Source organism: Vigna umbellata, chromosome 7 (assembly GCF_029865625.1).
Source record: "Vigna umbellata cultivar VRB3 chromosome 7, Vumbellata_1.0, whole genome shotgun sequence".
Taxonomy (NCBI): Eukaryota; Viridiplantae; Streptophyta; class Magnoliopsida; order Fabales; family Fabaceae; genus Vigna; species Vigna umbellata.
In genome coordinates this window covers 24,649,022-24,664,270 of record NC_142171.1, presented here as the reverse complement: position 1 = coordinate 24,664,270, position 15,249 = coordinate 24,649,022, and the positions used below count along the sequence as shown (strand labels likewise).

The 15,249-nt window shown below is 31.2% G+C and overlaps 2 protein-coding genes across 2 annotated transcripts; both read left to right on the top strand.

The window, feature by feature from the left end:
- The first annotated feature begins 7,152 nt into the window (after positions 1-7,152).
- Positions 7,153-10,222, top strand: LOC124824454 (Tetratricopeptide repeat (TPR)-like superfamily protein). Its single transcript, XM_047296886.2, has 2 exons — positions 7,153-8,647; positions 9,703-10,222. Exon 1 carries the CDS (start codon positions 7,250-7,252, stop codon positions 8,642-8,644), a length of 1,395 nt encoding a protein of 464 aa, XP_047152842.2. The 5' UTR covers positions 7,153-7,249; the 3' UTR covers positions 8,645-8,647; positions 9,703-10,222.
- A 764-nt stretch (positions 10,223-10,986) lies between these two features.
- Positions 10,987-12,708, top strand: LOC124824453 (protein NONRESPONDING TO OXYLIPINS 2, mitochondrial-like). Its single transcript, XM_047296885.2, has 2 exons — positions 10,987-11,224; positions 12,164-12,708. Exons 1-2 carry the CDS (start codon positions 11,049-11,051, stop codon positions 12,315-12,317), a joined length of 330 nt encoding a protein of 109 aa, XP_047152841.1. The 5' UTR covers positions 10,987-11,048; the 3' UTR covers positions 12,318-12,708.
- Positions 12,709-15,249: the final 2,541 nt, after the last annotated feature.

Sequence of the window (15,249 nt, the reverse complement as noted above, 5' to 3'; positions counted from 1 at the left end):
CTAAATCATCTTTCAATGAATCATACATGTGTGCTCATCGAAAATTGTCTCCAATATCTTAAATCATATCTTCCATGCGATTCTCACAATGTAGATTGGACTCTTGACTTTGAGATACAGTTGGAAGGTTTACAACTTCACTTTGCTAGGGCCAAGTTGTATAACTCTTTAGGATACCATCACATGGAAGATATTATCGTATCAACTTAATTTATTGTTGTCTTCTGTTCAAATAGTTAACACAGAGACAATAATACTTTCCATTCAAGGAAGTCTCATGAGATTGAGCAAATTGTAGAAACTCTTCTTCAACTCTATTCTAATACACATCATTGATTCAAATCACATTCATTCCATTTTCATTCATTACTACACAACATGAGAATTTGGTTTAACATATCTAAAGTTTTATACTAAAACAATCTCAACTACATCTTAGGTTTTATACATATCTAAAAACGATATATTAATACAATATCAACCATATTTTATCATTAAAGCCTAATTATTTAAAAAAAATTATAACTCCAATGTAGTTTCAAGTAAAATATACAAATTAGTTATTAGATGTAGTTCTTTCAAAAAAAAATATTATAACTCAAAAGATTATAAGTAATGCTTTTCAACTCAAATCAAGTTTTCAGTAGAATAGGAACTAACCTGCTTAATGCAATAGTGATGGCAGGGCAGCGACTCACAAAGAAGAGTGAGGAGGTGGTCTCCAAGCTACTTGGTGACCACTAAGTGGAGGAATTTCAACAAAAGACTCGCCTATGGTGGAGTGGTGTGTGGTGCGACTGGATTGGTCCAATAACAAAAGTTGGAACGGTAGTCTAATGCAATGGCAGTGGTCCAATAGAGCTTGGTGCAAACAAAATTGACACGACAACGATAGGGCTCTTAGGCAGCGATGGAAAGCTTAGAGTAAAAGGGTTTGGTGAAGCATGGCAGCAGCAGTGGTGACCAGTGGTAAGTAGCAGAGGCACAAAAGAGAGAGTAGGAACTTCAAGAAAAGTGAAAAAGATCTTTCAAGCTATGTAAAAAAGAAAGGCTCATTAGAACAATTACTTTTTTTAACCTATCTAATATGTGCCTATTAGATTAGTTTCCCTCATAAACGATATAATATATGTATATTAGATCGATTATAAAGAGAACCAATCTAATATACTTTCCAATATTTAAAAAATTGTCATCGCTTTTTGCATTACATTAATTCTCCTACAATTAATTTAATAGATTGTCTTAGTATGTTTATTTTGAACTAATGTTAGTACTTTCATTCCTATATTAAAGACATATATTTAATATTTTTCTAAATTTTTCCATTTAATTGAGTCTTAATTTTGTTTAAAATCGTGCAAAGTTGGTCATCCATTAGTTTGACATTATGTTTTTATGGATATCAGTGTAAGTATCTTGAACTTTTTTTAGTTTTACTTTTTATTTGTTTGAGTTGTTGTTTTTTTAATGTTTGAATTTTTATTCAAAGAAATTAAGTTTTTACTTTTTATGGATGCATTAGAGTTTATACAAATATGAGGCTTGAAAAGTTTGTCTTTTGAAAAGTTACATAATTGTTAACAATATTTGTTTGTGAGCTTAGTGGGTTCTGTTAAAATTATAGGATCAATATATCTTAAACAAGAGGGTAATAAATTGGTTTAGAACTAATTTTACTCTTTTTGAAAATATTATGGTGTATTAAACATTATGTTCATTTTAACAGTTTATCAACTTGTTCATCGTTCCAGAAATATTTAAACATCATTTAATATCATAAAAACAATTTAACCATTTGGATAATTCCCCTTTATTAACAAGTTCTTGAAAAACAACTTTGATGTCTACTGAGAAATTGTTTGACATGGTGCATAATCCATTTCAAATGAGATTTTTTACTTTTAATTTTTATACACAAACTCTTTAGACCCATCCAAATAAAGATTTATTAAATTACTATAAATAATTATATTTCATAAGATAAATAATGCTTATTGATTATTAAATTTTGATATATATAGGTAACTTATCGGAACTTAAATCTCAAAATATCTTTAAAGATTCTTTGGCCTTTCCAACTTAAGAGATTTAGATAAAAACAAAACATTGAAAAAAAAAAAGTTAATAAATATAAAATCTTAAACTAACTTAAACAAAACAAAACATCATTGTACTTTGAATCATGCACAAGCCCCCATCTCATACTAACGTGTCCACCATCCCTTAAAAAAGGACATTTCATGTTGATACCGTACAAATGTATGGAGTAAAAGATTAGTGGTAGGGCCTTCATGCTCACTAATTTATCTCATGGAACTGACCATTGGATTTGCCATGTAACCCATTATTACTTACAATGTTTCAATTTCAATATTATAGTTGATTTTTTATATTTATTTGATATTATTTTTTATTTTTATTGTTTTAAAATGTAAAAATTTATTATTTTATAATTATTTTATTTTTATAATATGTATCAAATGTGTGTCACTTTATTATTACTCAATTTAGAATACACACATGATATACAAGCTCATACTAAGTGCTATCAACTCAACATCACAAAGATTTTTGAGATATATAGGAGGAGATGCGAACTTTGACTTTATATATTCAAATATGCATAAATAATTATCACTTGCAAACTTTAGATACTAATATAGGACAACTTAATATCCACTCAATTTATTTATTTTATCTATGGCCATTCACCACTCTAATGATTTATCACATGCCAGAAAATCTATTCGTTATGTTAATAATTGATTTATTGAAAAAGTTAGTCAATCAATTTTGGTAAAATATTTTTTGTCTATAAGATTTGAATTTAAAATTTTAATTAAGAAACACAAATTGAATGTCACTTAGATAAATGACATGTTGCTTTCTATTGTTTATTTTATACAGAATGGTTTTCGTGATGCCTATATTTTATATATATATATATATATATATATATATATATATATATATATATATATATATATATATATATATATATATATATATATAATTTTTATGTGTTCATTCTTTTTGAAATACTCTTTATTTAAATTTTTCTTTCATTTCTTTTGTTATTTAAATTAATATATTTAGAGAATTTTTATGAAATTTAATTTAGTTTCACAATAGAAATATTAGAGTGGTAATACTCATACAAAAAGCTAGTGTTATCGTGCTTTTCATGACAATAAATAAATAAACTTATAACAATATATTATAGTGATTTTGCCATTTGTTTATGATAATATAATGAAAGTTTACGTTGAGTAAGAAAAGAGATTACCCCAATGATAAAAAATGATTATTTATCCATAGTTATGTATAATCAAGGGATAAAATATTTAAAATGATTGATTCCATATAATTTTTAACTTTTAATCATTATATAGTTACAATGTAAAATAAATAATATATTTAATAATATGTATATATATATATATATATATATATATATATATAGATATATATAGATAAATAGATAGATATATTATGACAGTACAAATAATGCAAGTAAAGTATCATGGTGAAAGAGAATAACAAAAACCGACCATATTGTGATGGGTCCATCACTGTGTTGCAACTCACAAGAACACGCATTTAGGAATAAAGTTGGAGAGAACGACTTCGAATTAAGAAAATAGAATTTAAAAATATCCAATTAAATTAAAATCCAATATAATATTGAAAAACTATCTTCATATAATTATTTTCTATAATTTTGGCATGAATAAAATTTATAATTTTATAGTCTTCCTTTAATTCGTATCTATAGGATTTTAGTTTCTCAATGTTTATATCATTTCAATCCCTTTTTTATAAAACATGTAATTTTGATTAAATTCTCAATTTGCATATATATCTATTTTATTTTTAATGTTGCTGTAACATCTTAAATATTTTGAAGTCTGAAGATTGGGATACAATCTTTATTCCCAGCATGAGTTATGTTGGTGGGGGACACAATCACACTTCAAATCTCATCCTATTCCCAATTTAATATTAATCAAACAAACATTAACCACAAAATGAAATCAAATCAAACTTTAAGAATCCCAAAAAGGAACACAACCATGACGTTGAAATACACCTATTCCATTTCCACTTCCATCTTTTCATATATATATATATATATATATATATATATATATATATATATTTATAAAAGAAAAAAGTGTAATATAAAAGTTGTCACAAACATCCCATTCTTTTATAAAAATAAGTAATTTTAATTTAGGTTCTTAGGTCTTGTTTACCTCCAAATTCATTCAAATAATCAACAAAAAAATTTATTTTCAAATCTTCTCAAATCCCCTCAATTACTCTCCCTCAAATCTACTCAAGTGAACAAGGCATTAGTGTCTAAATCATATTATCACTTTTATTCAATAACTTGTTAGAAAAAAAATTAAACTTAATTTATTCTTACAAAATTAATTTTGAATATCAGAATTGCATTTATTTATATATTATAAAATTTATTTTTAGCATGTAAAAATTCCTAATATATTTTTTAAGATAAGTTCTGGTGTTATATGTTTGACCCTTCAAAATAAAGTATTAGAAGTGGTTGAATGTTTTGAATAATATTCCACTATTTTATTTTAGAAAATACAAAAAGTATAAATAGAATTTTATAATAAGTTTTATTATCTAAAAGCTTTATCTCTCTAGAACTCTCTCCCTTAAGTTTTCTCTACAATCTCTTTAGAAATTATCATCATTTTCTCATCTAATTGAAGATCAGAAACCGTATGAGGAATCCTTGAGACGAGATCTTCCTTCCTATTCGGTTGATTTTAGTTAAAGAGTAAGTTGATTTCAACCATTTTTCCTTTAATTTTCTAGCGTTTTGCATGTGGTTCCATCTTTGAAGGTCTGAGTTTTCTCTAAGGCTCTTTGTTGATCAATGGTACTGAGGGTATGCTCTAATCAAGTTATTGTAAATATTAGGAGCCAATAGAGATCTTGGAGCTTTAAGAGAAAGTTGGAGCTTGTAGAACTATTAGGAGTGTAAAAGAGGTAAGGGAAGCTAGTTTAATTTATGTTTATTTTTGGACACGTTATAATATATGATTATTTGATGGTGATGTGATTGAATCATGAATTTAAATTGAATGGAGAAATCTGGTCTGTAGAGTTGCTTATAAATGTTGTGTTTTGATGTTTTTGGGTCATTTTAAGAGGTTTCGCTTGGTGAAATTCTTAAGTCATGGTCTTAGGTACATTTTGCGTCTTTGGAGACTGTTTTCATGTCATATGGGACTTGTTTGGTAAGTTACTTTGCAAAAATCTAGTTTTTATATATCTAGAACTATTAATTTGGATTTTGGGTACTTAACTTTGTCTAAATGCATTGAAATCATGTTCAATTGAGCAATTGATGTCCAAATGTAAGTTATAAACAAGTTTAAGAATAAATTAAAGTGTTAATGGGACCCAATTGGTCTTTTGAAATGAGTTTGAATAGTATTTAAATTCAATTTAGAGTATGTTATCAACTGATATGACATTACGAGGTAGTTTTTGGGCACTAAGCGCCACATTCTAGTGGCTCTGGCGCTGAGGGGTAATTTTTTAGCATTGAGTGCTGGTGATAGCAAGTAGTTTCCTTTGTTTTTAAATGTGATTTTTTGTGAATGCTTTGTGTGAAATTGTTATGGTGTACATGTTGGATAGTTATTTAAGGTTTTTGAAATGATATGGATAGGTTATGATAATGAAAGTAGTGTGTTGTGATAAGAATCTCAAGGAGGGATTCTATATTCTAGTAAGTTGTAAGAAAATACTTGATAGAGAGACTACGATGAGTGGATATTTTGATATTCTACTAACCATTTAACTTATGTAGAGTTGAATGGGGGTGACGAGAGAATGGCAGGGGGTATTTACCATAGCCCTCTAGGTTTTAGGAGTAGAAGATTTACCTCATGATTAGTAGGTTGAGTTACCCTTGTTTATTACTTTGCAGAGTATAAATACTACCATGAGTTCATGCCTTCAGTAGTCTATATCAGCATTGTATCCGGATAATTGAGTATAGTGGTCTTGTTGTTGTATGATTTACTTGTTCTTGAATGTTGTTTATTGTTAAACCAAATTGTTATATGATGTTTTATTCATACACTAGCTTACCCAATTTGTTTTGTTTCTGTCTCTTTGTGTGTTTGTTTAAATCATTGGCTATGATGACAAATTAGTGTGAGTACAAGAGATCATAGGAGATAACTTACCCTTGATGGAACAGGAGAATATTGTAGAGTGATGAGCGAAAGTAACTTATAGATATATGTATAGTTGTGGATATTTAGATGTTTTGTATAACAATATACCTTTTTTGAAATACTATGTGTTTAAGAAGGTTGTAAATATGTTTTATGAATATAGTTATTACATAATAGATTTATCTATTAAATAGGAAGTTACATTATATTAGAAAACAAATTTAGTTAAGTAATTTTCGCAAAATCAATTTATAACATTATAATTAAATTGATCTAATTTTAATCGAGAAAATGTCTAACAAAAATATAAATTAAATCAGTTATTTTGTTTTAACATTTCTATTAATACTATTACACTTATTAAATTATGAAATGTTTAAGAAAGATAGAATAAGTAAAACAATTATATAAATCAATTAATTATTAAAAAAATAGATAATATTATATATTTAGTACGCATGCAATGCAAGAAGTAATTAATCTGTGACTAAGTAACAACTAAATCTCTATCAGTGCTTAACTTTTCATTCTAAAAGCTTAGATAATTTGGCCATACCATGAACTTAAGCTTTCATCAAGAGCCGCATGCTATTGCATACAAAATTACCCTAATACAATTTTTTAATATGCATGAAACGGCTCCTGGTTAAATCAATCAAGTTTTTTTTTTTTTTTATGTATTAGAAGTTAACCAATTATACTATAAATTTACTTTAAATTTCTAACCAAGTAAAAGTAAATCCTGCGTAATAGTTACAAAGTTCACATAACTTTAACCTTTCAAGGAAATTTCATGGTAATGAATTGGATTTTAAATTCAAATGTAATATCAAATTTGGACATTATAAGACATGACTCATTTAACCTTAAATCATAAATTCTAAATGTAATGTTTTTGAAGTGTAACATCATAAGAAGTGAAAGAGAAAAATAAAAAGAAAATAATGTAAAAATGAGTGAAAAACCCTAAACCCTGGTGTTGGAGGTAAACAGTGCAAGAAGCAGAAGAAGCTACTGCTGCCATGGGGAAAATCCCTCCGTCGTTTCGCTCTGCAATCGGAAACCCTAACATTCGAAACCCTTCTTCTCTGTTCCGCCCTCAACCACCTTCTCCTCCCTCCAAACCATTCCCTCCCACCAAGAAAAAATCCCCAAAACCCATCCCACAACAACCAAACCCTCTCTTCAAATCCCCAAATCTCGAAGATGCCAAGAAAATCTTCGACTCCATCGCCAATTCCTCCAAAGACCCTCGCTTTCCCAACTCCCTCCTCCACTCCTACGCCAAAATCGCCACCTCCACCTCCGACTCCGTCAAATTCCTCCACCACATCACCAAAACCCTCCCTTCCTTCTCCCCCGATCATTCCACCTTCCACATTCTCCTTTCCCACTCCTGCACCAACCCCGATTCCAATTCCAATCCCAATTCCAATTCCGCTCTCTCCGCAATCCACCAAACTCTAAATTCAATGCGCGCCGCCGGCGTCACTCCGGATGCTGCCACAGCTGATGTTTCAGTCCGCGCCTTGTGCTCCGCCGGCCACCTTGACCATGCCGTTGACTTGATCAAAGAATTCGCCTCCAAGCACTGCCCTCCGGACACCTACACCTTCAATTTCCTAGTCAAGCACCTCTGCAAAGCCCGCGCCTTGTCCACTGTTTACGCCTTCATCGACGAAATGCGCGAAAAATTCGGTGTGAAGCCTGATCTTGTTACCTACACTATCCTGATTGACAATGTGTGTAATGGTAAGAACTTGAGAGAGGCAATGAGGCTGGTGAGTGTGCTTCATGAGGAAGGGTTTAAGCCTGATTGCTTTGTGTATAACACCATTATGAAAGGGTATTGTGTGTTGAGCAGAGGGAGTGAGGCGATTGAGGTTTATAACAAGATGAAGGAGGAAGGGGTGGAGCCTGATCTTGTTACTTACAACACTTTGATTTTTGGGTTGTCCAAGTCGGGGAGGGTGGTGGAGGCGAAGAAACTGCTGCGTGTGATGACGGAGAAGGGTTATCTTCCTGATGAGGTGACTTATACTACATTGATGAATGGGTTGTGTAGGAAGGGGGAGGCTCTGGCAGCGCTGGCATTGCTTGGGGAGATGGAGGGGAAGGGGTGCAACCCCAATGAATGCACATATAACACACTGCTGCACGGGTTGTGCAAGGCGAGGCTGTTGGAGAAGGCGACTGAGTTCTATGGGGTGATCAAGGAAGGTGGTTTGAAGCTTGATACTGCTTCCTATGGGACATTTGTGAGGGCGCTCTGTAGGGATGGCAGAGTTGCCGAGGCTTATGAGGTGTTTGATTATGCTGTTGCGAGCAAGAGCTTGACTGATGTTGCTGCTTACTTGACGTTGGAGAGCACGCTTAAGTGGCTCAAGAAGGCCAAAGAACAAGGGCTTGCTGTTTAATTGGTATGGATGGTTTGTGTATATACTTGAGGATTTTCTCAAATTAATTGTGTGCTGCCGAGGTTTAAATTTGGTTGTCCATAAACATTTAATTATGTTGTATTAATTTAGTTCAAGATAGAGTTATTTCTTAGCTAGTTGGATACCCTTGTAGCCTCTTTTTTACTTCAATTTTTTTCTTCTTCGGAGTAAAAGAATGCATCTGTTATGTTGGAAATGCCGTTGAAATTTCGTTACCGATTCATCATAGGATCTCTTTAATATTGCTGGATTAGTCGGCTGTAGCAGAGTTTGCGTTGTCTATATTCATCATTCTAAAGGTCGGGTAGAAGCTAAGATTATCAAACCCATCGTTTTGTTCTTTTTTTAGTTGCTTAAGCTTTTAGATGAAATGGGCATGACATAGTATTTAAGCTTAGTTGACCAACTGGTTTTATTTATGCAGTTTTTCTTTTTTTACTAAAGAGAGTGATATGAACTAAAGCTCTTTTACTATCGATTCCATTCTAAGTGAAGGGTCCAACATAAGTTTTCCTTACTTCTGGCATTGTCACCATTCCGCTGTTTTTTCATAGCTTGTCTTTTCATCACTTGTTTCGGTTATGCTATCGAAATTGTCTCTCTCCTTGGGACATTAGTATGTGTTGATGCATAAGTATGTCCTGATGCTCGTCTTCATCATCGTTCGTCCTTTAAACTCTTTGCTGTTTGATCAAACTAGGAGGTTATTCACAGAAAGTACTGTGATACTAAAGTCAGTCAGTGATGAGTTTAGCCGTTAACACGTAATAAATAAAATTATATATCTCTTTACTTTAAACTTATAGTTATATATCTCTCTCTACATGTTTTGTAACAAGTTAATTTCCATCCAACCTTAATTATTGTGTAAGGATGACCGTTTGGTACGTAGGATAGAGTCATTCTTTGAGTGGTTATCGTGGTATTCATGAATGTAAGGACCCGCCGGTACATCACTCAAACTAGTTTCTTTACATGTTTTGTTCCCTGACATTTTTATGGACGGTAAAAGTGATTCATAGATATATCCATTGCAGGTAATTTCTTGTCGGTGCTTCCAAGGATCTTTGGGCCATTTACCAAGGTTAGGCCCAACTCCATTAGTGCATACCAAAGCTGCAAATACAATTTCTCTCTGTATTTGGTTGCAAGTAATGTAACAGTTGGGCACAATTTGGAACTGGAATCAGACAGGAGGCCAGAATTAGGAAAAAATTTGGTTGCATATATTCGATGGTCGGCATGCAATGCAACAGCATTATTTGAAGCTTCTTGGTCAGTCCTACTGATGTTATTATTTGGCAGTAGCATTCTGGCTGTTGTTTCATGCGGTTGACACGTCCTTGAAGGAAAACATGTATTTTTTATGGAAAATATTGTTCATTAGTTTGACTCTTATGACTCTAATAGATGAAGATAACAAGTTTTGAGTAAACAGTAAAGGAGCATTTGATTGTTTCAACTGATAAAGGAGTTTGGAGATGTGGATTTATTGTATTTGTATCAAGATAGTTGGTATCTCTATAAGGTATCGTGGAATCCCTTTGTTTCATAGAATTTATTTTCACATTTCTTATATTTGGAAATGCTTGGATAGGAATTGGATACACATATTCAGTAATAGCAATACAATAATATAAAAAAGTTGGATAACAACTTTTTAGCTAAATAATAACAAATACTCAATTATTGGGATGGAATTTTTTTTTTCTTAAATTAGGGAAAGATGAATAGTCAAAAAATTTATATGATTATAATTACTTCATTGTGTAAGAAACGATTAATTGAGAAGTAGACGATTAAGTTAAAAATTATTAAGGTAAATTTTGAAGGGAAGGTAGAAATTATTGATAAATTCAAAATAAATAACTAAATTAATCAATTTTCAAGAATAATTTGTGTGGAAGAGTTCTAAATCACAAAATAATTCATCACAAAATAGTTCAAAATAAATCATCACAAAATAGTTCTAAATCACAAAATAATTCAAAAAATAATAATTCATCACAAAATAGATCAAAATAAATAACTAAATTAATCAATCTTTCGCATCATCAGTCTCGATTCTCACTCAACAATAATTCATCTCGGTAAAACTAATTGTTAAAGATTTTCTTATATAGAAAAAAGAGAGTTTAATTTTAAATTTAATAAAATATTTATAAGATTTTCTATATTATTTTTAAATCACAATATGTTTATATAATAATGAAATATTAGGGAAAGAATAAAAGTATATTACTTTAATTTTAGAAATAATAAAAGGGAATAAAACATATATAATATCTCTGTTTATTTTGAATAGGGTTTTGTCCTTTTTATTCAGTGAAGCAATGTATTTAGGTTTGTGATTGAACATGGAAAAAAACCCTTCCTACATTGAATGTGTTTCACCCTTTTTCTTTTGAATTTTTGTTCTCTGATTCTCATGGCGCTGTTGTCGCATTGCACTCGTCGTCTCATCTCACACACTTCCTTCAGATCACCTCTTCGACCCATCAATCATTCCCTTTTTCTCAATCCTACTGTGCCGCAGCGTCCATCCCCACTGTTTATCAGGTAAACTCTTAACACCGAATCTCCAAAGCTAGATTCTTTTTGAGATTTTGTTTATACCCAGAAATTCAATCGGTGACAAAGTTTCTCAAGTTTCTTGAATGCTCATTTTGCTCTGTACTGTATAGTATAGCTCCAAGAGGGAAACTGAAAATGAATTTTGAAGTAATTAAAACAATAATGAATATAGGAAGAACTGATAGGCTGATAAAGACAGTATTGGAAAATGGATTATTACATTCAGTAGTCAATAGCACCATCAAGAAGGATAAAGATGGAATCTAGGAGACAAGAATTCGGAGAAACCCAAATATGCAAAAATATGCAAAGATGACAGACAGCTATAACAACTGTCGAAAAACAGCTCATCAGATACAGTGGAACGCAACATTATTTTGTAGACTTCTGGAATTTTAGTTCTGTTGGTTCTGCTGTTTTTGTGTGAGCTGATATTGCATCATGAACTGTTGTTTTTCTGATTGTAAACAGTGTCTTCTGCATTCTGTTATTTCATATTCTTAAGTATTGACAAAGGTTATTTATAAAGAAAGTTTTAAATTTTACCAAAGTTAACAGAAGAAGTCCTTCTGGACTAAACTAAACATGTTTATATGTACTTATAAAAGCTTGCTATGACATTTATTTTTTCTAAGTAGATGTTAGCCTTGTTTGTACTGTATGACTTAATGCATTTTATATTATATTTATTTCAAAAGAAAATAGTCTGTGCACTATGTGAACTGATTTTACACTATTACACAATTACAAAATATCACATATAGGTAAGTTTGTTAAGTTTTATACTAATTAGTTCACATATATCTAATTCTCGTTGATCAACTTGTGTATACCTTGTAAAATTTTGAAAGCTCATAAAGTTTAAAAACTAAACACTTTTTTTAAATGTATTGTGCTGATGTATTAAACTGTTGTTCTGAACAGAACTTTTGTGTACCAACTAGGAAGTGTGCAGTCACTTTTGCCTCTACATAGTGCAGTGGCTACTTCAAGACTGGTGTCTAGTCTCAGCATTAATTCAAGGAGTTGTGGTGCTCTTTCACTGGCTACCCTCTGCTGCGACTTCCCTGGACCCTAAGGTTTTTGTAATTTTGGGCGACTGTCTCTTTTCTTATGTTTCCAACGGGCTCAGGTGAAGAGATAAGCACAACTCAACATGTGGAGCTCTTATGACTAATGACTATGTTGATTTTCTGATGAGTTGAGCTGCGAAGAGTTTAGCCTCAATTCATTTTCTTCTTATGGACGAGATGTAACTTTGCTTGTTTATTAATCTTTGTATGGACAACCTCTTTTTGAACCTGTCATGTCATAAATGCCCCCATTGAATCTAGGTGATTTAACCTGCCAAGTGCCAATGCACTTTGTACGAATGAGTACTGCAGAAGAATGTACTGAGCATCTATGCTCCTAAATAAAAAGGTTAAGGCTCACGTTGAAATTTTTTAATGGAGCTTTTTCAGTGTTAATATGAGAGCATCTTGGGTGGATACAGCCAAGGAATTGAACTTGGTTTGAGAATTTTCTGAAACAGTGAATTTGGGATATGGAGGTTTCAATGTGAAAATATTGGCCAGACCTTCAATATTTGAGTGTATTTGACTGACTATTTTTTTACTACTACAAAAGGTAATAATAGGGAGATAAAATTAAACTGAACTTAGTTAATAATTGAGTTATCATACATGTACTTACATAGTCTATATACCTTTAAGTATATATACCTTAAAAAGAGAATAGTTAAAATGACATGCAAAAAAGTAAAGTCAAAATTTGATTAGGGTTGTATTTATAACAATATTTTAATACATGTGGGTCTTTGTCTAAATGGGTCCGAGTGTGGGTATAATGAATCCAATGGTTTATTCCATTTTGGTTAAGTTAAATGTATGTGGTTCATCAATATCTTTGGTAGATGGTACACAATAGCGATAAAAACATGTTCTTAAGAAATGACATTTAGTTATTGGTAAATGGCACCAGGTCTTAGTGAGTAATACAACCTTTGGCAAGAGGCATAGGTTTATTAGTAGGCGACGGTTGATTTTTGGCAATGAGCATGCAATATTCAGTATATGGCACATGCGGTATTTGTCTTTTGGTAGGAAGATCTTGACCTTTGGCGAGCAGTTATTGACATTCGATAAACAATTATTACCCTTTAGCAAGGAATACCTTACCATCGACAAATTGATAATAACTTTTACGAAGTAGAACTAGATAATCTACATTCAACCATTAACTTTTCTAGATAGAGTTATGCTTTCGACAAGCGACAAATGTGATGCGTTGTGGATCCCAATTGTCCTAAGAAGAGATTAAAATTTGATAAAGTCAAAAGATATTTGGTCACATATAGTACAGTCAAAGCTAATACTTAAAACATTAAAATAAATCCTAATTAAACTACTTTTACAAGTTTAAAGTAACAAAAAAAACTACAAACCAAAGCTAATTACTAAAACCATTAAAGAACTAAAATTTACATGTTATTGTCAAACTATAATAGAATTCAATAAAGATATTAAAGTAAAATGGTAAAAACTAATAAATTAGTAAGGAAAATGAAACTAGCATACCTTTATTAAAATGTAGTAACTACGTATAAAATAAGAAATCCAAGACTCATTAATAATTGAAAGTCAAAACTAAAAACTAAAACGGGTTAGTAGCATGTTAGTATAAAGCTGATTTTGTAAAAAAAATCAGGTTATGGATCTTTACGCTAATCAAAATAAGAACACTAAATGTAAAAGCAAACAACACCAAAAGAAAATGCAAATGAAACAATTAAGCCAAACTAAAAATGTGAATGCATCCTACAATTTAACAACTAACCTAACTACCATGAATGAAGAAAATAGATAAACTATTATTATTATTTAAAGAATTTGCTATATATTTTAGTCTGCATTTACATGACTTTTCTCTTTTAGAGTTCAAAGATTGAACACAAATCCAACTGCACAAACAAATAAGACCAACAAACAAAACAACTTATATCCATGGCAGACAACAAACCTAATGATAATGAGGATCTTGGGTGGATACAACCAAGGAATTGAATTTGGTTAAAGAAATTTCTAAAATAGTGAACTTTGGGATATAGAGGTTTCTTTCAATGTGTAAAAATTGGTTAGTCCTTCACTAATATAAGATAAGATGGAGAGTCTTTCATGTTATCAATCTTGTAGTTGTGTAAGTTTACTATATTACCAATATTTGAGTGTATTTGACTGACTATTTTTTACTACTCCACAGGTAATAATAGGGAGATAAACTAAAACTAAACTTAGTTAAAAGTTATCATACATGTACTTACATAGCTGTAAAGTCAAAACTTGATTACGGTTGTATTTATAACAATATTTAAATACACGTGGATTTTTACCTAAATGAGTTTGGGTCTAATGACTCAATGGCCCATTTACCTGAGGTGATAGTTAGCCAATTTTAACTAAGTTAAATCGTATGCATACATACACATACACATACACATACACATACACATACACATACACATACACATACACATACACATACACATACACATACACATACACATACACATACACATACACATACACATACACATACACATACACATACACATACACATACACATACACATACACATACACATACACATACACATACACATACACATACACATACACATACACATACACATACACATACACATACACATACACATACACATACACATACACATACACATACACATACACATACACATACACATACACATACACATACACATACACATAGATCTCTACACTAGAAAGATATTGTCCGCTTTAGGCCAAGCCCTCACGAATTTGCTTTTGGTACCACTCCAAAAGGCCTCTTACCAATGGAGGTATCTTATGTGTATATAAACCCATGTCCATTTCTTATTTTATCCAATGTGAGACTTTGTTTGTACCCAACATTATGGACCCCAATTATCCTAAGAAGAGATTAAAGTTTGACAAGGTCGAAAGATATTC

Excerpts from the sequence above, each read along its gene's own strand:
- LOC124824454 (XM_047296886.2), top strand. The coding sequence starts at position 7,250 with ATGGGGAAAATCCCTCCGTCGTTTCGCTCTGCAATCGGAAACCCTAAC.
- LOC124824453 (XM_047296885.2), top strand. The coding sequence starts at position 11,049 with ATGTGTTTCACCCTTTTTCTTTTGAATTTTTGTTCTCTGATTCTCATG. Across the intron at positions 11,225-12,163 it reads CCATCCCCACTGTTTATCAG|AACTTTTGTGTACCAACTAG; the intron begins GTAAACTCTTAA and ends TGTTCTGAACAG.